This window comes from Vulpes lagopus, chromosome 14 (assembly GCF_018345385.1).
Source record: "Vulpes lagopus strain Blue_001 chromosome 14, ASM1834538v1, whole genome shotgun sequence".
Classification (NCBI taxonomy): domain Eukaryota; kingdom Metazoa; phylum Chordata; class Mammalia; order Carnivora; family Canidae; genus Vulpes; species Vulpes lagopus.
The window spans coordinates 8265718-8286781 of record NC_054837.1 but is presented as its reverse complement, the minus strand read 5'-3'; the positions used below and the strand labels follow the sequence as shown (position 1 = coordinate 8286781).

General features: G+C 50.0%; 1 protein-coding gene across 5 annotated transcripts in view; it reads right to left on the bottom strand.

Annotated features, from left to right (window-relative positions):
• Positions 1 to 21064, bottom strand: part of GNB1L (G protein subunit beta 1 like) — a 59490-nt gene that overhangs the window by 21474 nt on the left and 16952 nt on the right. For 2 of the 5 annotated variants that reach the window (XM_041728894.1, XM_041728896.1), the window contains 4 exons: positions 12041 to 12143; positions 9697 to 9842; positions 9082 to 9207; positions 3852 to 4014 (listed from right to left, as the gene is read on the bottom strand). In XM_041728894.1, coding sequence (XP_041584828.1) covers positions 3852 to 4014; positions 9082 to 9207; positions 9697 to 9842 — 435 coding nt within the window. In that variant the 5' untranslated portion in view covers positions 12041 to 12143. The remainder of the gene's footprint in view (positions 1 to 3851; positions 4015 to 9081; positions 9208 to 9696; positions 9843 to 12040; positions 12144 to 21064) is intronic. The other 3 variants (XM_041728893.1, XM_041728895.1, XM_041728892.1) reach the window with 2 other exon arrangements.

The following is a 21064-nucleotide window of genomic DNA, read 5'->3' as shown; positions in this document are numbered from 1 at the left end:
TGTTTGGGGTCAGGCCGTTCCCAGCACCCCACACCTCTCTCCTGGGCACCACGGTGGTGTTCTGTGTCACCTGGATGCAGGGGCAAGCCCTCCAGCACCTAGGCTGGAAGATGTGCCTTTCTGGTGCACGTAGCCAGGTCACACTCAGGCCTGTCCACCTGAGTTGGGCCCACCTTTTCCCCACGCCATCTGTAGGGGACAGCTGCAGCCATGAGAAGTGGGCATCTGCATCCCCAGTGCCTCATCTCCCTCATCCACCAAGCAGGGACAAGGGCGCCCCCTCCTGTGGTCCTTGGAGTTGGAGGGGATCTCGAGCGAGGCAGGGCTACTTCTTCACGTTGGGGAGGCCCCCCTTGAAACTGGCGAGAGGGGCTGTACTGATAACATCACAGCAACGTGCAGCTATTGTGGAGCCACATATCATCCCTTGCCAACAAGAGGACATCCTTTGGTCTGCAGATGAAGAGTCTGAGGTGCAGAGGGGTTGGGGGCGTTAAAGGGGCAAGTGGCATGCTGTCTGATGCCCAGTAAACCGGAGGCATGTGGGTCTGAGCCAGGCTGCCCTCATAACCCACATGAGAGAACCAGCCCAAGGCCTGAAATTAAGCCCTGAGTGTGAGTTCCAGATCGGCTACCTGCACGGTGGGTCTGTCTGAGGGCACACTGAGGGCAGGGTGGAAAGCCAGAGGCACCGCCTGGCACTCTCAGCTACGGGCCTGCGTGGGGGCAGCAGGACTCTCACCAGAGGCTGACAAGGTATCCTGGCATAGAGGAGGGGCTCACAGTAGAGTGCACACACGTGCGTACAAATAGGCACACCTATGTACACACCTGCACATAGGCTCCCTCACCGTCTGCTGGGCCTGCAGGATCAGTGTCCATGCTGGCCACCACAGCCCTCGCTGCCCACAAAGGAGACAGAAAAGACCCTAAGTGACGTGTGTGGTTATTACTGTCATGAAACAAGAGGCTGCGAGAAGGAGCCCCTGAACAGCAAAGGTGCTCAAGGAGAAGCTCTGACAAAACAAAGAGAAACACAAGAGAGAGGTCACATGACGACCAAGACACAGTGGTACCTAAGTATGCCCCCAGAAGTCAGGAGAAAACCCAGGAGAAGGGAGAGTGGGCTTTTGGAGCCCTTGGGTCCTTGGCAGTGAGGACTAGCGACTGAGTTATGGGCTTGTGGCTTGAGAGCCGGCTGTAGACGTTGCGGGAAGCCTGTGAGCCCCGGCCAGGGCCTGCTCACCCAGAGGCCTGGCGCTCCACGGGACAGAGAAAGAAATACTCCCTGCAGTGAGGACACTTGGGCACCCAGCCCTGCGCAAGTGCAAAGCAGCATGCTGTCAGCTGTGTGGACGGTCTATGCCTCTGCTGCTTTAGAGCCCACGTAGCCGACCCACATCTGTGCTGTGACGGGACGGTCTGCATGGCCACGATCAAACTGCCGGGGAGTAGGACACTTGATTTCCTACCTTCTGCACTGCTCTACCGCTAGACTTCTGAAAAGGAGATTTGTTCTTTTTGTCACATCAGGAGGATGGGTTTGTTTTAAGATGCTAACTGGGTGGGGGCGTCTGGGAGGCTCAGTTGTCTAAGCAGCCAACTCTTGTTTTTGGCTCAGGTCATGATCTCAGGGTCGTGAGACAGCCCTATGTCGGGCTCTGGACGTGGAGCCTGCATAGGATTCTCTCTCCCCCTCCCCCTCTACCCCTCCCCTCACAGTTTTTTTTTAAGTGTCTTTAAAAAAAAGATGTTGGTTGAGGGATGAGGGGATAAGCCACCCTGAGTAACTACGTGTGCTGGTGGGGAGACAGACACCCCCTGTGGGAGGACACACAGCCTGCACAGACCACACCCTGGATGGCCTGGCACAAGGGCGCACAGGTACAGTAAGGGATGGCCTCTCCCAATCTGTGGGCCCAGGAAGATCCCTCTGGTGGCAGTGAGGAGGGGTGTGAAGGCCAGGGGATCGGGTAGGGGTGAGTCACCCTGCAAGTCTGCTCTGAGAAAAGAAGGGGAAAGCCGGGACAGCCCTAAACCCTGAGCAAGAGGGAGGAAGCATGAGTGGCAGCACCCACAGCCACATCCTGGGTGCAAGGACCAGGGCAAGCCCAGGGGTCTCTGTGAGTCTGAGGTGTTGCTCTGGGCTCTGGCCAAGGGCCTGGACGCCTGTGCTCAGAGCCTCCTACAGACACCAGTGTGCTTTCCATCTTGGAATGCAAGTGTGGGCAAGTGTGGCCATCCAGTGGGGTGGGAGCATGTCGTCCCCGGGCATTGTCTGGGCACAGGCCAGAGATGCTTTTCCAAGCAGATTCAATCCAGGCACATTCCAGGCGGGAACATGAAAAACCACCATTTTCCCAATTTATATGAGGTCCTCGGACTGGCTGCTCCTGAAAAGCACTGCACTGCACTGCACTGGTGAGTGGAGCCAGCAAGTCAGTTAAAAACAACCTCAAGCAGCACATGTGGGGTGTCAGGGGCCAGGCCCTGGGAAGTGACAGGCAGCCGGGAAGGCCTGGGCTGGCCAGGAAGAGGACAGCCCATGGCATCCTTACCTCAGGAGGAAGGGCTGGCTCAGCCCCGGGCTGGGCTCCGTGGTGTGCAGCGCAGGAGCGAGGCTTGCCACTGCCTGGCCCCAGCAGTCCGGGAGGAAGCACACCCCTCTCTTTTCACATTAATAAAACTTTTAACAGGTTTTTGGCAAATTGGCAAGAAAAGTGTATGTAGCTCCTAATTGGTGATTTAAACGCAATCATGAACAAATAAATGCCTGTTCCTATCTCATTATTTATGAACTAAATCTGCTTTAAGACAAACGAGTCTTCTTGGGTAGGGGCCAAACCTCACCGTGTGCATGGAACCCCGTGTCCCTGCCTGGCGCCGTCTGCTGCACAGCCTCTTGGGGCCAGCAGGGGACACAAGGAGACGTGGGGGTGGGCAGCAGACAGGAGGCTCCCTGTCCCCCCCGCATGTGCACACCCACAGCCTTCCCTGCCCCACACTCAGAGTCCCTGGGTCCCCACCACTTGGCCGCGCCCCCACACTCACCAGGCCTGTCTGATCACTGCTCCTGGTTTCTTCGTCGGTTTTCCTTCAGCTCCCCGCCAGCGGGCACCTCCAGCCATACCCTCGTCCTTTACCTTACTGTCCACCCTTGCTTCCTACCATCTGTTCCCATGTCCTGGGCACTGTTTCCATTGGTGGACTCTGCTCTGCTGCCTCTGGAAGTACAGACAAGCTGCCCAGCCTGACCAGATCCCCATCATCAACTACTGCTGGCTGCTCTGGCCTGAGCTCCATCTGACGGTCACCTCGGAGGCTCCATCACACCCACATGGAGCCTCATTCCCTGAGTCACTCACCTGTGCCCTATGTACTGTACTTACCACCCCAGTGCCAGCCTCTATCCTCAGCATTCCAGGTCCGACCAAAGCCTCTCTCGCCAGGACCCAGTTCAGCTCCCCAAAGGCTACCCTCCCCTGCTGTGCTGGCTCTGATGCCCAGACTTCCACAGGGCCTCAATTTCTCTCCCTTATACCTTCTCCTAAGTCCTCTGAGAGCCTTTCTGGGCAGTCTTTCCCGCTGGACTCCTGATGGCCTCGAGCTTCATGCTGGGCGGTACTGGGGGCTGGGGCCTCCCTTCCTGACTCTCACCACCAGGCACCCCAGAGGTGGCCAGGCCAAGGCCCTTGGAGCTGCAATCCAGTAGACAGACCTAGACCTGCCACTCTGGGGTCTTGTGGTGGGCAGAGTGTTCCTGTAACAGGTGCTGAGGACGAACATGCCCATCTAGGGGAACCAAGTGCAAGCAGCTCCAGGAGCCAGGCACCACGTGGGCAGGCACTCACCTCATCATTGCCTCTCCCAGGCATAGCCAGCATCCAGCGCTCCTGACCCCCAGCCAGGATGGAGCTCCTGCAGAAGCCCATGCTCTCCAGTGGCACAGAGTCCACAACAGTGTTTCTGCCCTCCGCCAGGTCCCACAGGCACAGCTTCAGGTCCCGGCCCTGACTGCCAAATCAAGAGGAGACAGGCCATGAACCCTCCAGGTGAGCCAACTGGGTGCCCCACCTGAACAAGTGCCGGCATGCCGAGGCCAGCCTGATGCCAAAGGCAGGCAGGGGACACCTTCCAGAGAAGGACCCAGATGGCATAAATTATCTGGCTGGGGCACCTCAGCCAAGGAAAGGCTTTGCGTCCAAGACGCCTGATGCCTGACACATTCATAGACCATCCCAAGGGTGCACAGCCAACCAAGGCCCAGGGAGCTTCAGGACATGTACCCCATGACCAGCCTCCCCTGCCCTTCCTGCCTCTCCCCATGCTGCCAAAGTGTGAGCTCGTCCTCTTCCCTCCCAGTTCATGAATTAACTGTGACAACCCAGCCATCCCACCCTCATGAATTTTCCCCAGTGAATTCAAAACCTATATTCACACCAAAGCCTGTACAGAAATGTTTATAGCAGCTCTGTTCCTAACTGTCCAAACCAAACTGGACACGACCCTTTGGTAGGAGGTTGGGAAATTAATTGTGATACATCCACATGTGATACATCCTCCCTGTTGCTGAATTCACTCAGCAACAGGGAGGGCCAATCTGGGACGCATGCAGCAACCCGCAGGAATATCATATGCATCTGCTAAGTGAGGGAAACCAGAGCCAAAAGGCCACCTATGCATGATCCCACTGGTGGGACATTCTAGGGGCAGCATGGTGGCATGTGGAGGACGGGGGGGCTACAGGGGGTGGCACAGAGGCTCTGCAGCGGGCTGACTGCCCTGTGTGGCCCCAGGGTAGCACTCACATGGTGGTGGGCCTTGGCAAGCCCACAGAACAACCTTTAGTGTGTATATTCTAAGAAAACAATCACAGTATCAAGATCCCAAGATGGACTGCAGTCTGTGCCAAATGTACAGCACACCGCACCCAAGGGGAGGGCAGACAGGAGCTGACCCGCAGAATTATGGAAAAGTGTGTTGACTCGATACTACGAAATTAAAGGCAAAATACCTTTAGAGAAACGCAAGGCTCTAATGGTTAATCTGTATCCTAACCCTCCAACAGTTCAGCCTGGTCACACACCAATGCTGCCCACCTGCCCGCTAGTCTCCACGGCCCCTGGCAGGTGACTCCCATGCCCACCACCTCCTACATTTACAAGATGCTATCCCATGGGAAGAACGGGCTTTTCTCTCTCCTTCTCTTCCTATCAGTTTGGACTTCAGTATTCCTTTAGTACTCTACATTTCTTGTTATTTATTTTTATGCTCAAATCATCCCAAATTAGCCAATGGGACCCCTTCAAGCTGGCTCAGAGGTCCTTCTGACACGTGTCCATCAGCAAGATATTCCAGACCGAGAAGCCCTTCTCCAAGGAATCCTTGGTCCTTCCAGTGCAGAGAGATACTTGCAAACCAAGATCTGGGTGTTGGTATGCTCATTACTGTGAGGTGCCGCTGCTGTCAGGCCCTCTCAGCAGAGCCAGGAAATACACACACACTCACACAAACATACCTCTCTCTCTCACACACACACACGTGTGCACGGGGACACTCACACATGCAAACACATCTTGTTCACGCAAACATACTTCAGACACACAAACATACCTCATGCATACATTCACAAATGTCACACACACCCCTCACTCGCGCATGCAAATGTACGCACACACAATATACCCACCCCTCACTCACTCACACACACACACACACACACACACACGCAAACATATACATACAAACAAGTATTTCTGTGTCTATCTTTGTGTATATGTTTTCAAAATCCCACAAGTTCATGCTGATGCCTCGAGGCTTCTTCCCCCTTCTCAGGTTAGTGACTCCATTCTGCAACTGGGAAGAACCTGCCTCCCATTTTCCTCAAGATATTTACTGCCACATTCCACTGACAAACTAGCTTGCACGATGCAGCCAATCTCCCAACCTCCGCAGCCACCTCTGAGACCTTCCCCCCACCACTCTGGTTCTCTGGCTGCTGGGCACGCTGCTTCAACACCTCTTCCAGGAAGCCTCCCGCACCGTCCACGTCCTCAGCTGCCCACACTACTGAACCTGGAGGGGAGATGAGGGCAGGGAGCACGGGACCACTGCTATCCACACAGAAAGGAAGGACGCTCATGCACACCAACAGTCCATTCCAGATGAAGTGTGGGCTCAAAAGTAACAAGAGAGAAGCTCCTGGGAGAGCAGGAAGGTCTTCAAGGCCTGTTGCTGGACTCCTTCACACGAAGCACGAGCCATAAGGGAAAGATGGCAGATTTGATCCCATTTGAATGGCTACCTTCTGCTCATTAACACATCATTAAGTGGGAACCAGAAGCCACTTTGTGGGAGAAGTAACTGGTGATATAAAAATACCAACCATAAAAAAAGAAAAAGAAAAAAGAAAAATATCAACCGTATCTAGAATAAAGAAATTGTAAAAAAAAAAATAATAATAATAATAATAACTCAATGAGAAATAGTAATAGTAACTTAATGAGAAAACGGTAGTCAATCCGATAGAGAAGTGTGGATTTTTTTTTAAGATTTTATTTATTTATTCATGAGAGACACAGAGAGAGAGGCAGAGACACAGGCAGAGGGAGAAGCAGGCTCCATGCAGGGAGCCCCACATGAGACTCGATCCTGGGGCTCCAGGATCATGCCCTAGGCTGTAGGCGGTGCTAAACTGCTGAGCCACCGGGGTTGCCCGAGAAATGTGGATTTAAGGGGACTTTATCCCAGTGGCTCACAAACGCAGAAGAGGGCTGGCTCATTAAGTGATCAGGAGAATGCAAATGAGGCCTCCAGGCCCCAGAAAGAGTGGAGGGTTGGGGGTCCTCGCACGAGGGGCAGCCTGGCACCCTCCAAGCAGCCCAAAGGGTACACACAACCTGTGGCCCTGACATGGGTACACCTGGCACCTGGAGACCCAGGCAGGAGTCTTCTTAAGTTTCCCAGCCCCAAGTGGACCACCCAGATCTCCATGGGCAGTAGAATGATAAAAAACCTGGCATACGTATACATCCAGCAGGAGAGCACACAGAAAAAACCCACATGATGTGTCACAGCCACACATACCCTGGTGGATCTCACAACGTACAGCTGAGTGGAAGGAGTCACATACAAAGGAAGCTGTCTGTATGGCCTCGTATTTTAAGGAAAAAAAAACAGACCTAACAAGTCTATGCTTTTTGGAGATGCACATTCAGATGATAAAGCAAGAAACGAGGTGCGAGGGGCTGCCGCCCGAGGACGAGAACAGAGCAGACGTCAGGGCTGGTTACCCAGCTGTCCACTCTGTGATAACACAAGTCTGTAAACTTGTTCTGCGCACTTTTCTGTAAGTGTGCTACAGTTCACAATAAAACAGAGAGAAAACAAACCCACCCAGGTGGCTGTCACTGGGCACAGGTGCACCCTCGGGCATGCGGGCGGCACCTAACGCTCAGCCTGGCTCCCCGCTTTCTGCCCTCCAGCCTCCCCTTGACATGAAAGCGTACCTTCCTTTCTCAAGGACCACTTTGGAGAAACCTGGCTTCCAAACACAGCTGGGCGCACGGCCTCTAGTGCAACGTAAACGCACCTGGGCACTCCAAGTACCTGCGACGCCCGCGCTGCAAGCCCCCTAACCTGGGCCCCCGCCTGGAACAGAGCCACGGTGGTGACGTCCAGCTTAGGAAGGGAAGCACCATCACTCGCTCACAGGTTGCTGTTGCAGCTTGCAGCTTGCCTCCCCATACAACATCAGGCCAGCTGTCTGAGGGCCAGAACTCAAGGCTGGGAGTTCCCGGAGAACAGCCCAAGGCACCTGGGCCCTGGAGGAGCAGGAGGCGCCACAGCGCCTAAGGCCCCGGCTGAAAACTCAGGAGGAACGTTTACAAACCGCAGTCTCCAGTGCAAGTGGTTTCATGGGGTATTTGGATGCAACATCTATTCTAAACATCAGGGACAGTCCACAACCACAGGGAGGGCCTTCCCACCCCTCGGGGGGCTGTGGGCCAGCCTGGGGTGCTACAAGCACACAGGTCCGGGGCTACCACCCTCCTGGATACTGCTGGGCCTTCCATCACCCGCGAGCCACCTGCAGAGTGGTAGGACCGTGCCTGGCACAGAAGTGCTTTGGAGAAGTGTGGGTCCCGACAGACCCCTGTCCTTTAGGGACTGGGAACCATGGTGCCAAGATGTCCAGGCTCCCAGTTCATAGCGGGAAGACAGACCCACTCTGGAGGGCATTCAGGAAAGTTTCACCTGTACTTGGTAGACATAAATTCATTCTCTCACCCACCTGCTCCCTCCTGGCCCACCTCTCACCTGGAGTCCCCAGCCTGGGGGACAAGGCCACAGCGGCAGTACCAGAACATAGCCCCTCTGGGCTCTGCTGCCCGGGCTCCAGCCCCTCACAGCCCAAGCACATCCTGGCTCTGGCCCACATAGCTTCCTGTCAGGAGCGCCAGGCCCCCACCCTGCTCTTGCCATCTCCTGCTCCTCCGGCACCGGCCCCCCCAAATGCCATGTACCTGGGCTCTTGTGTGGCACTCCCAGTGCCCCTGGGAGTGGCTGCTTTCGGTGTTGGGAGCACAGCCCCAATCGGTAGGTGGGCTTTAGGCTCTGGCTCTGCACCACCCTGGTGACCAGTCCCCATCACCTCGTGGGAAGGTGGCCACCCATCAGAGCAGGTGTCATGACACCAGCTACTCTAAGGAGAAGGCTTGAGCTCAGCCATGGACCCCTAGCTCTTGCCACTGGAGAGCCCTGGCAGGCCAGGATGGACTCTGCTCAGGCCACGGGTGGCGTGGGGCTACAGATAGAGCTGTTTTGTGTTCATCAAGCTCTTCTCAGTGGGCACCTGCCTGGACAGCGCCGTGGTCACAGAGGGTGCAGTGACAGGCACACAGCATACCCAGATACTGCTTCAGGGTGGGTCAAGGGCAGAGGTCACACTGCTCTGCCATTGGCAGGGGCGGCCCGGCAGCTGGGGGAGACCCCGAGAGCCTCCACTGGCAAGCTCCTGGCCCCTGCTGAAGGCCACAACTTAACTCCTTTGGGATTGTACTTGCTGGCACCAAGACCCACCTGAGGAGCTGGTGTCCTTGGGGCAGTGTCTGCAGCCAGGTCACACACTGGCCCCCATGGCCGTCCAGCGTAGCGACCGCCCTCCGTGTCTGCAGGCTCCAGATGTGCACCAGCCCACTCAGGGACCTGTTCTGACAAGTGTAAGCACAATCTCAGGAAGAGGCGTCAGGGGAGGGCATTCCCAGCATGCTCTGCAGGGCTGGCCTGGAAGCACACAGCTGGTGGACCAGATATTTCAGTCGGTAGCTTTTGGTTTAGGTGACAGCCATAACTGTGAGCTGAGGGTAAAAGTGGCACAGTGCTCCTTTTCCAAGGACGGCGGGCAGAGGGCCCTCAGGAGCCATGGAGGCACCGCGGGCAGAGTCTGAGAGGGACAGGCGGTGGCCGCTGACACCATACACTGGATGGTGTCTCTCACAGAGAGGGCGAGTTCCCTGCCTTCTCCGAGGGGCCAGGCCCAAGGGACAGCTTGGCGAGCAAGTTCTGAAAAGTCAGCGTCCCCATGACCCAGTGTCACTAAGATCCCCAAGTGAGCACAGGCTCATTGCTAGCCCACCACCCGCTAATGTCACGTGGGCTAGCCCCTGGGGTTGGGTTGGGGCCATAGCTACTCACCCTGAGAGGAGGAGTGGGTGCACCTGTCCCTGGGCTCCTCCGAAGAAATGCAGCGCATGCACCGCCGACTGGGCACCTCGGAGGACAAAGCGGGGGTCTGGCGGTGGGAGTGGGGAGGCTGCCATATTAGGCGGGGGTGCAGTCATCTGGGGACAAGGAAGGGTGTAAGTGACCTGCCTGTCATCCTTCAGGAAGACAGGAGGAGCCTCCCTGGATACTGCCCACCCCCTTCAGCCTGTCTTCCACCTTGCCTATTGGCCCCTATACCCAAATGGCATCACTGTGGCCCCAACCTGTACCATCTCGGGAGGGCACAGTGACACCCACACCCTTCTGAGGCCACTCTCACCCTCAGTGCCCTGTGGAGAGCCAGCCACTGGCCTCCAGGGCTTGCTTCACCCTCTGACTCCCCGAGTCTCACTGGCCACACAGCACGCAGGCTGGCTTCTCCTCGCCTGGGCTGTCCACACACCTGGAGTGCCTGTCCCGCCTCTGGGCCTGGCTGACTCTCCCTCCTCCCTCCCCAGGCCCATCTCCTCTCCTCCCTGCCGCGGAACAATGCCATGCCAGGACAGGCTGTCCACTTTGGCCCCGTGGTAAGCTCAGGGAACAGGGGCCACAGCCTGGCCACCGGCACCAGGCATACAGCAGCTGCTCAGCAAGTACACACTGAAGGATGAACCTCCAGACAGACAAGAGGTGTGTGGGGTCCCTGGAGTGGAGGAGTGAGCTGGACCCAAAGACGGAGAGGAGTCTCTCCCTCACATGTGCTGCAAACACCACCTGCTGGATCCTGAGGGCCTGTGCATCTACCCGTAGAAAAGGCAGCACCACATTTACTGTTGGAGAAACTGAGGCAAGTAATGGTCTGGTGAGCTGCCCAGGCCCCTCAGACTCAGGCCTGAAGCTTGCATGCTGCTACCAAGGGGCAGTGTAGCTGGTGCACTGGTGTGTGGGCACAGGGGCAGGGATGGAGTTACCTCCTTGCCACTCTCCAAGAGGACTGATACCACAGATGAGTGACCCTTCCTCAAATAACTGTCTTGGGGGCCCACCCACCTGAAAGGAGAAGCCTTGCAGCGTCCCCACTGAGCCTGCCCCAGCAATGGCGCAGGGGTGGTTGCTGGACTAGAAGTGACCTTCTCTAGTGACCATGGGCACATCTGTCAGCCCACAGGCCCCGGCCAGGCTGAGGGTGCGGAGGGAAAGGCTAGGGGCAGGCTGCTGGGAGCTGCAGCAAGTTCACCAGGAGGGCTTTTCCCACTGGGCCCCAAGACACTTCCCCACTGGCCTGCCTCCGGCCTGGACACAGAGCAGGAAGGAGATCGTCCAGCCACTGGGGCAGCCACAGCCACCAAAGGAACTGGGCAAGGCAAAGAACAGGAGCAGAGAAGATAGTTTCCTGAAGGATGGAGCCTTGGCCGATGCCGGAGGTTGGAGAAGGTTTTAGGCCAAGGACAGAGGCCCATGCAGGAGGGGGGCTGCAGGCGGAGGACAGGCAAATGTACAGGCGCAGAGGCAGGAGAGGCGTGGGTTCCCCAGCAGGAGACCAGTCCAGTCACTGCTTCAGCCACACCCTCAACTGCGAAGCCCTGTACCTCCCCACCTTGAAGCTATCCCAGACCTTTTCCTTCTCTCTCTCTCCCTTTCTCTCTCCAGAACGGAGCCTGGAGTAGCTTCACAAGAGCAAAAGTTTCAAAACATCTAAGAAATGCCACTGTCAAGGCAGCTGGAGCCTTGTAAGTCAGGGGCCTCCAAGTCACCTCGACAGCAGTGGGGGCAGAGACCTGAGAGTCCGGAGACCTCTAGAGCCGAGGAAATGCTGCAGAGACCCAGCGGATTGCCAGCCATTGCCAGCACTGGCCAGCTGAGGCCTGGCCCATGCGAGGGCTGGAAGTAGGGTCGGGCTGAGATCCTAATGATCCAGAGCAGAGCCTGCAGGGCCAGGGCTAGGAAGGGGCAGATGCTCATCTTTACTGGTATGAGACCGTAGGCAGCTGCTCTATTGCTTGGTCCTGCCTTGTGGAGGGGTTTCAAAGAGAAGGAAGGGGACCCCGGGAATGGGCCTTACAAATGGCCAAGTCCCTGTTTATTTGTTTCTTCTTTTTTAGGTTTTTACTCTAAAACCCTCTCTCACCTTTGGCTAAAAACCAACTGACTCTTCCCAAACACAGGACAGCCTCCCGTGGACAAAGACCTGGTTCCACAATGCTCCATGGCCCACGGCCCCCGCTCTAGCCCAGGATGGGGGAGCTGCCAGGAGACACTGCTGGGCCTTGGCTCTGAACCCTGCAGGGCTGCGCTCAGGCAAGCAGGCTTGGGACAAGTTCAGAGGAGCACTTACTGGGCCCTTGGAAGCTGCTGGCTGTCTGTGCTATGCCTGCCCCATCAGAACAGCTGGTCAGCTCCAGGACCCCAGATCTGGAGAAACGTGTGAGTGGAGAATCCTGCTAAAGCACGTCAACCCATCAGAAAAGCCCCAGTGCCCGGGGCTGGGGAGTGAGGGGGCATCCCACTCCCATGGTCCAGGCCTCGGAGTCCTACTGGCCACTACCACACAGGTTCCCATGGTGTGGTGCTGACATGCATACCCACTGTGTGACACACACATGCACAGAGGGCAGGCACATGCTCACATGCACACACATGCGTGCACATGCACACACATGCATGCACCGTGTCATGCGCACATGCACAGAGGGCACGTGCTCACATGCACACGCACGCACATGCACGCACACGCACGCACATCACAAGCCGCGTGGGGGCCTTGGGCAGTGCCCGCTGAAGCACGGCCCGCACTTGCCACCTGCCTGCGGCCTGCTGGGAGTTTCCAGAACCTCACCAGCACAAGGCTCCGTCTGAGGTGATGAAATCAAGTTCTCCTCTATTGTTTCCCCAGAACTGCGGGGAACAAACCCGTCACGTTGTTACAACAACCAAAATGTTCAGGCCAAAATGATGCATCGGCAATTAAGGGCTCCGTCATTTCAAGCAATTAAAATAAACGCTTTATTTGAAAACTAATTAATTCGAGCTACATATTTTTCCCATGACAATATCCTATGATTACTTGATTTATGACATCTAATTATTCTTTATTAATCTAATTGAGAATAATCGCGTTATCCTATCTCCCCTGGCAGCGGGCCGCCCGGAGCGGAGGCCGCAGCCCCTTGTGCAACACCGGTGCGCGGTACCCGCCGCCCGCCACCGCCGCCTTCCCCTGTTCTGTCACTCGTCTTTTCCTCCCAGAGGGCAGAGGAACATGAAACTTAATCCACTGAGCACAACTTCAAATTTTGCCTGCTTTTCGAGGTGTCAAAGAGAGACACATTCTTTTCAAAATTAAAAAGAAAGACAATCTGACATGATTTGTGCAACTCTGACAGCTTTTACAACAGATGCTGCGAGCCCCCGAAAGCCCCTCAGGCCCTTGGTCCACGGATGGAGGAGGAAAGTGCCCCACTGCGTCCCACCTCAGAGGCGGCAGCCGGGCAGGCCTCGGGGCTATCCTCATGGCGGGGGGGCCTGGGGAGCAGCGGCCGGGCAGGGGTCCCCGTGGAAAGGCACCTGCGTGGCTGCGACTAGGCTATACCCGGCACTCACCCTCCCACCCAGGCACACACACGTCAGGCAGGCACAGCAGCCATGGGAAGGCAAGGAAACCAAGGACTGGCAAACACAGATGAGGCAGGACCATGGGAGAAGCGAGACCCCAAAGACCAAAGATCCCTATGTGTGTGTGTGTGCACCTCAGCCTAACCCACGAGTCAGCCCTGAGCACCCACCATGCACTCAGCCACAGAACCCTTTCCTTTTAATTGCAATGGGACCACTCGTCCTTGAAGAAGCTTGCAATCAACAAGGAGCACTGAGAAGTGAGCCAGAACAGGGAAATCACCACCCAGAGACATCCATGCATTGTTTCTGCCAGCTCCAGACCACAGGGTCCTGCTTTACCCACTGCATGCGTCTGGGACTGCAAGGACAGGCTGCACAAGACACTGGGAATGCCTCAAACACGCAGCCCAGGCCCTCTGTAAGTGGGCCACACCAAAGCACAGAACGGCTCCAGCAGCCCCGCAAGGTACCTAAGAATTCCCTAACCAGCACAGACTAGGGAGGCACCACTTCCTAGCAGGAGAGATGCCCACAAAACAATTAAAATAAAAACCCCAAATCATCAGTATATCACTAAGCTGTCAAAAAGGAAAAGTTTAGGGGCACCTGGGTGGCTCAGTGGTTGAGAATCTGCCTTTGGCTCAGGTTGCAATCCTGGGGTCCTGGGATCAAGTCCTGCATCGGGCTCCCCTCAGGGAGCCTGCTTCTCTCTGCCTATGTCTCTGCCTCTCTCTGTGTGTCTCTCATGAATAAATAAATAAAAATCTTTTAAAAAAGGAAAGACAAAGTTTAGAACCTTCAGAGGCCAAACACTAAGTGGAAGTCAAACGTAGTAAGGTCTGCAAGGCCCCCAGTTGGCACCTGCCAGAGGGCATTTGCTACATTGTGACCTAGAAATCTGGTTCCCAGGCAAGGCCTCTTAGTCATGACAGACAAAGCTTAGCACCTGCTCCCCTGTCCCCGCTACGGTGGACAATCTCATAGGAGCATCTCCATAAAGATGAGACCCTATAGAGCTAAATGATCAGTGTAAGATGGAGCCAGAAGTAAACCTACACCCAGAGGTACCAGAATGATGCCAGCCCTCAGGCGTTAGACCTCATCTACACCACCTCAGGAGGTCGCCAAAACTTCCATCTGTGAATATCTCTCATAAGGAACCCACCTTCTACGCAGGTCTGAAGGAATTCACCAGGAAAGCCCTACAAAATACAAGTAATTAGAACTCATGGAAACAAAAAAGGAACTATGGTACCATGAGTGAGATCCATAAGAAACAACAAAAGGCAGAACTAGACCCTAGAACACAAAGCATTTGGGCATAGAAAATAAAGATGTTCTGCGCTTTTAAGGAAATAAAAAGAACTAAAATTGCAAGTGGAGAGCATGAGATTGTAAAAGTCACCACTCATATTTGAAAAAGGACCTAACCAGGTGAAAGGCTGTTGGGAAACAGGAGATTTGCACTGTGCCAAGGTACTATGCTACAGATTATTTACTGATCACAAGAGAAGAATGTTCCTTAACAATGGAGATGTCTGGCTGTCACCACCTTCACCATGAGACTGAAGCTGGCACCGCCAATAGTAAACAGACCGGCATCACTTATCTTCTGAGGTGATGCCAGAAAACACAGCACCATCCTTGCACATCTGTGCCAACAACTTGCAGAAAACAATCAGGCACATCCAGATTATGGGACACTGGACAAGGCAACTAGCTCAGACTTATCAAAAACATCAGGATCAAGAGAAAAAAAAAGAACAAAAAGTAGGGTGAGGGTTCTAAATTGAGAGACTACAGAGGCATTGTGACCAGATCCAACACAGGAACCTTGACAGGATCACAAAGGGGTGTGGGGAAAACAACTGGGGAAATCTGAATAGGGACTGCAGATAATATGGAATTACTGTGGGGTACCTGGGTGGCTCAGCCAGCTGAGTGTCTAACTCTTGATTTCAGCTCAAGCCATGATCTAGGGGTCATGGGATCAGGCCGTGTGTTGAGCTCAGCACAGAACCTGCTTGGGATTCTCTCTCTCCCTCTCCCTCTGCCCCTCCTTCCACTCATGCTTATTCTCTAAATAAATAAATAAAATATTTTTTTTAATATGGAATTATTGTTAATTTTCTTGGGCAAGATAGTGGTATTTTACATAGAAGAATGTCCTTGTTCCCAGGATAGTGTTTTAGGGGTGAAATGTCATGGTGTCTGCACACCGTTTTCAAATGTTTCAGAAAAATGAATTTCAATCTCTATCTACATACAGAGAGGTCAAGCAAATGTGGCAAAATGCTAACAATTGATCAATGTAAGTAAAGGGTCTAAGAGTATTCACTATGCTGTACTTGCAACTTTTCTGTAAATTTAAAATTATAAAAACATTCTAGAAGTGGGGAGGAAGACAAACCCACCCTGGACTCAAATCTAGAATAAAGAACATACAGATCAATACAATAAGAAAGCAAACACCAAAAAGAAAATAAGCAAAAGACTTAAACTGTTATTTCACAAGAAACATAAATGGCCAATAAACATATAAAAAGACGTTTAACCTAATTAATAATCTTGGAAATGCCTGTAAAAACCACAATGTGATATAATTACACTCCTAGCAAATTAGCAAAAAATTAATCTGTCAAATGTTGACTATAGTGTGGGACAACTGTAACTGTTTACCATGCTAGAGGGAGCATAACTTGAAAGAATCACTTTGGAAAACAATCTGGGACTAGTTCGCACACCTTATGATACAGCAACCCCATATTAGATAAACACCCTAAAGAAATTCTCACATATGTACAAGGAGAGATTTGCACAAGATGTTCATAGCAATATTATACATGCTAATAAAAACTAGAAACAACCCAAATGGCCACCAACTGCAGAATAGGATAAAATTGGTAATTCATATAATAGAATATTCCACAAAACTGGGACGCCTGGGTGGCTCAGCGGTAGGGCACCTGCCTTCGGCTTGGGTTGTGATCCTGCATCTGGGATCGAGTCCTGCCTTGGACTCCCTGCAGGGAGCCTGCTTCTCCCTCTGCCTATGTCTCTGCCTCTCTCAGTCTGTGTCTCTCATGAATGGATAAATAAATATTAAAGAAAAAGAATATTATATTCCACAAAACTGAAAATGTATAAACCCTAGTCTCACATGGATAAAGCTCAAAATCATAATTCTCATTAAGAGATATCAAGGACATAAAAAATGAGGCTATACACAGGAAGAAAATATTCATGACATATATATCTGATGAAAGACCAAACTCAGAATACTCGGAATATAAAGTTAATAAGAAAAACAGTGGGGGGTGCCTGGGTGGTTCAGTTAATTACATGTCTGATTGGCTTTGGTTCAGGTCATGATCTCAGGGTCCTGGGATGGAGCCCCATGTCAGGTTCTGCACTCAGCACAGAGTCTACTTGGCACTTCTCTCCTTCTCCCTCTGCTTCTCCCTCCAAAACACACACTCTCTCTCAAATAAATAAATCAATAAATCTTAAAAAAAAAAAAAAGTGATTCCAAAACGCTAAAGCTAGAGATGGACAAAGGTATTTCAGGCAAATAGAAACAATAAACAACAGGGCTTGAAATACAGATGTCAGCAAAGTTGAATTCTAGCCAAAAAGCATTAGAATTGACAAATCCAGACACTTTGCAATACTGGAAGCTGCAATTCAGAATGCATATATGATGGTTGTGAATACCTATATACCAAATAACAGAAACACCTCTTTATAAAACAGAAACTGTTTTATACAAGGAATGCAAGGAATGCAAGGAATCACAGAAAAAACTCACCAATAATTGGAGAACATGATACACTACTACTCTTAGTACAAGTCATACCAAGTGGATAATAATAAGTAAGGAGATAGACTCCATGGGGTAAATATTATGGATCTATATAGAACTTTACTCTCTGATAACAGAAACTATACGTTCTTCTCAAGTGCATGTGAACACGTGTAAAAAATTACATATTGGGTCACAAAGAAAATATCAGTGAGTTTCATAAAGAAGAAATATAAACATATTCTATGACCACAGTGCAGTTAAATCAAAAATTAACAAAATAAAAACTAAAATGTCCTCCCAACAAAAAAACTTAAAGTAATTTATTAAACAACAAATTTTAGGTGAAAGGGGAAGTACTAATCCACAAATGTTAAAAATGACAATGAAAAACACTATGAACCAGAATTCATGAGATATATTTAAAACTCTTATCAGAGGGAACGAAGAGACCAATATCACTTATGAATATCAGAGTAAATAAAATATTAGCAAACAAAATACAACATCAAATCAAAGAAATAATACATGATAACCAAGTGGAATTTATCATTGGAATGCAAGGTTAGTTTATTTTTTTTAAAGATTTTATGTATTTACTTGAAAGAGAGAGCATGAGCAGGGGTGGGCAGAGGGAGATGGAGAAGCAGGCTTCCCACTGAGCAGGTAGGCTGACACAGGGCACAATTCCAGCACCCTGGGCTCATGACTTGAGCCAAAGGCAGATGCTTAACCAACTGAGCCACCCAGGTGCCCCTCTCAATACACATTTTTATGAAAACATTTAACCAGGGTGCCTGGGTTTTTATTCAAACACTTAACCTGACTCACTGCTCAACAGGAAGTTGGCTTCTTCCTCTCCCTTTGCTATTCCCCTTCACTCATGCTCTCTCTCTCTCAAAATAAATAGTCTTTTAAACAAGAAAAATAAAACACTTAACCAAAGAGAAACTAACGGGTTTCTTCAAATTAAAATATTCACACACACACACACACACACACACACAATCTCATCTCCTTAGTTTATGAAGAAATTACTGTATGAAGTCAACACATTACTTTACGAAGAAACATTGGAGTTATTTCCTCTAAGATCAGAATACCCAATATCTACACTACTATTTAACACTGTACTGGAGGTTTAAGCCAATGCAATTAAATAAGAAAAATCAATTAAAGGCATATGAGTTGGAAAAGAAAACATTAAATTATCTTCTAGAGAACATGATGATATACATGAGGGCCTTATATAATCCACAATAAAACAAATTCAAACATTAAAAAAAAAAACCCTTAGTATGGTAGCAGGGAAAGAAACTAACAGAGAAGTCAATAGTTTCCATATGCACAAACAATAACCTGTTAGAGAAAATTCCATTCACAATACCAATTAGAAGATAAAATACCTAATACATTTTTAAATTTTCACATGTCAAAAGAGATAAAATTCTAGTATCTTTAGAACATACAGAAATCTTCAAAATTAAGGGAAGAAAGTCTAAAGACCAAATAGAAAAATAAGCAAAAGATATGAATTCACAGTCACAAAAAATGAAAATGGCCCTTAAACATATAATAAGATGCTTAACATGAGTAAGGGAGAAATGTAAATCAAATCTATATTGACAGGCTTCTGGATCTGGCCAGGATGAAATAAGTTCACTATCACTTCTTTCTCTGGCTGACTGCAACTAAAAACTCTAGACAAAATATAAAAAGAAATTACCTAAAAACTCTGAAAAGTGAATAACAGACAGATTTTGAAGGCAAGTAAAACCTTGGAAAAGTGACCTGTATGTGATGAGTTTCCCATTTTTATTAGTATGTCTTGGGGCATTGCATTGAAGGTAGGCCCAGCTTGCATAGCAGCAAGGCAGCAGTGGCTAGAACTTAGACTAGTTTCCAGACAACTTTACAGAGGAAAAGTCTAAAGAATGTGAAAGGAAATCCCTAACTGTTTGTTCTTCTCTCTCAGCATTGCCCCAAGAATGGGCCCTAGACATGGAATTGTATAGGAGAAGTGACTCTGAGAGAAAACCTCTGTCTTTTCAGCCAGAGGAACCAAGAGAAGTGGATCTTGCTGGATGGAGTGTGTGTGGTTGGGCGGGAGGGTGGGGGACGGGGTTGGGGAGGGTAAAATTGCAGAGGAGAGAGCTGAAGAAAAAAGTCTCTTAATTCTCTGAATGAACCCACAAAAGTCCCACACTCATTGCTAAGTTTCATAAGCCTGGGACAGACCCAAAGGGGCCTCTCAAAAGCTTTGAAAATGAAAAAGAGATTAAAAACATAGCCCACAAAGGGCAAGACAGAACTTGTGTGGCAATTCTAACTGGGTTGACTGCCTGCTAATACAAAACTCAACATTCTCCAATGGACCCCATGTAATACTCAACCAGGATATGCCTAGGATATAATACAAAATTATTCAACATACCAAGAACCAGAAAATGAAAGCAGACAGTACTCAAGGGAAAAGACAACTTACAAATGCCAACCTCGAAACTATTCAGATGTTGGGAATATCAAATAAGGATCCTAAAGTAACTTTTGTAATTATTCTCCATGAGGCAAAGGCAAACATATTTGAAATAAACAGAAGAGCAGAGAAACAGAAATTAATTTTTTAAAAGGAAGTTTCAAAACTGAATAATACAATATACAAAACAAAAAAACTTCAATAATGGCATGGGAGATGACAAAGGAAAGAGCCAATGAACATGAAGACTGGTCAACAGAAATTATCTAATATAAAGTCAGAAAGAATGAAGATATGAAATAAATGATTAGAACACCAGGGACTTGTGGAATAATAGTAAAAGGTCTGAGACTTGTGTCACTGGAGTTGAGAAGAGAAAGAAATGGAACAGGAAAATTACTTGAATAAATAACTGCCTGAAATTTCACAAATATGGGAAAAAATGAAAATTTATAGATTTAAGGACTCAATGAAAAAAAAATAAAATAAAAAAATAAAAAATAAAAAAATAAAAAAATAAAAAAAAAAAGGACTCAATGAACCATGAGCAGGATAAAACCACATTCAAACATATTGTAATTAAACTCCTGAAAAGAAAGAAAAAAATCTTTTTTAAAAAAATTTATTTATTCATGATAGACATAGAGAGAGAGAGGCAGAGACACAGGCAGAGGGAGAAGCAGGCCCCATTCTGGGAGCCTGACGCAGGACTCGATCCCGGGACTCCAGGATCGCACCCTGGACCAAAGGCAGGCGCTTAACCACTGAGCCACCCAGGGATCCCTGAAAGAAAAAAATCTTGACACTGACGACACATACATAGGGAAATAATAATCTGAATTAGTATGTATTTCTTTTTTTTTTTTTTTTTTAGATTTTTAAATTTAGGGGATCCCTGGGCAGCTCAGCAGTTTGGTGCCTGCCTTCATCCCAGGGCGTGATCCTGGAGTCCCAGGATCGAGTCCCACATCGGGCTTCCTGCATGAAGCCTGCTTCTACCTCTACATCTCTCTCTCTCTCTCTTTTTCTCTCTCTGTGTCTCTCATGAATAAACAAAATATTTTAAATTTATTTATTCATGAGAGACACAGAGAGAGAGAGACAGAGACATAAGCAGAGGGAGAAGCAGGCTCCCTGTGGGAAGCCCGATGTGGGACTCAATCCCAGGACCCCAGGATCACGACCTGAGCTGAAGGCAGATGCTCAACTACTGAGCCACCCAGGCATCCTGTAAATGCTTCCAACATCTTAATTACCAGACCCAACAATTATAACCTGTTTTCTTAAAAAAGACTCAAATGTAAGTTATCTGGCAGAAACCCACTTTAAGTACAAAAACAGAGATAGATTAAAAGTAAAAAGAAGAAAAATAATTGCTATACATACAATAAAAGAAAGTTTAGTTGGAGAGGATTTGTTTTGTTTTGTGTTTTTTAGAGAGGACACTTTTTTTGTATTTTTTTTAT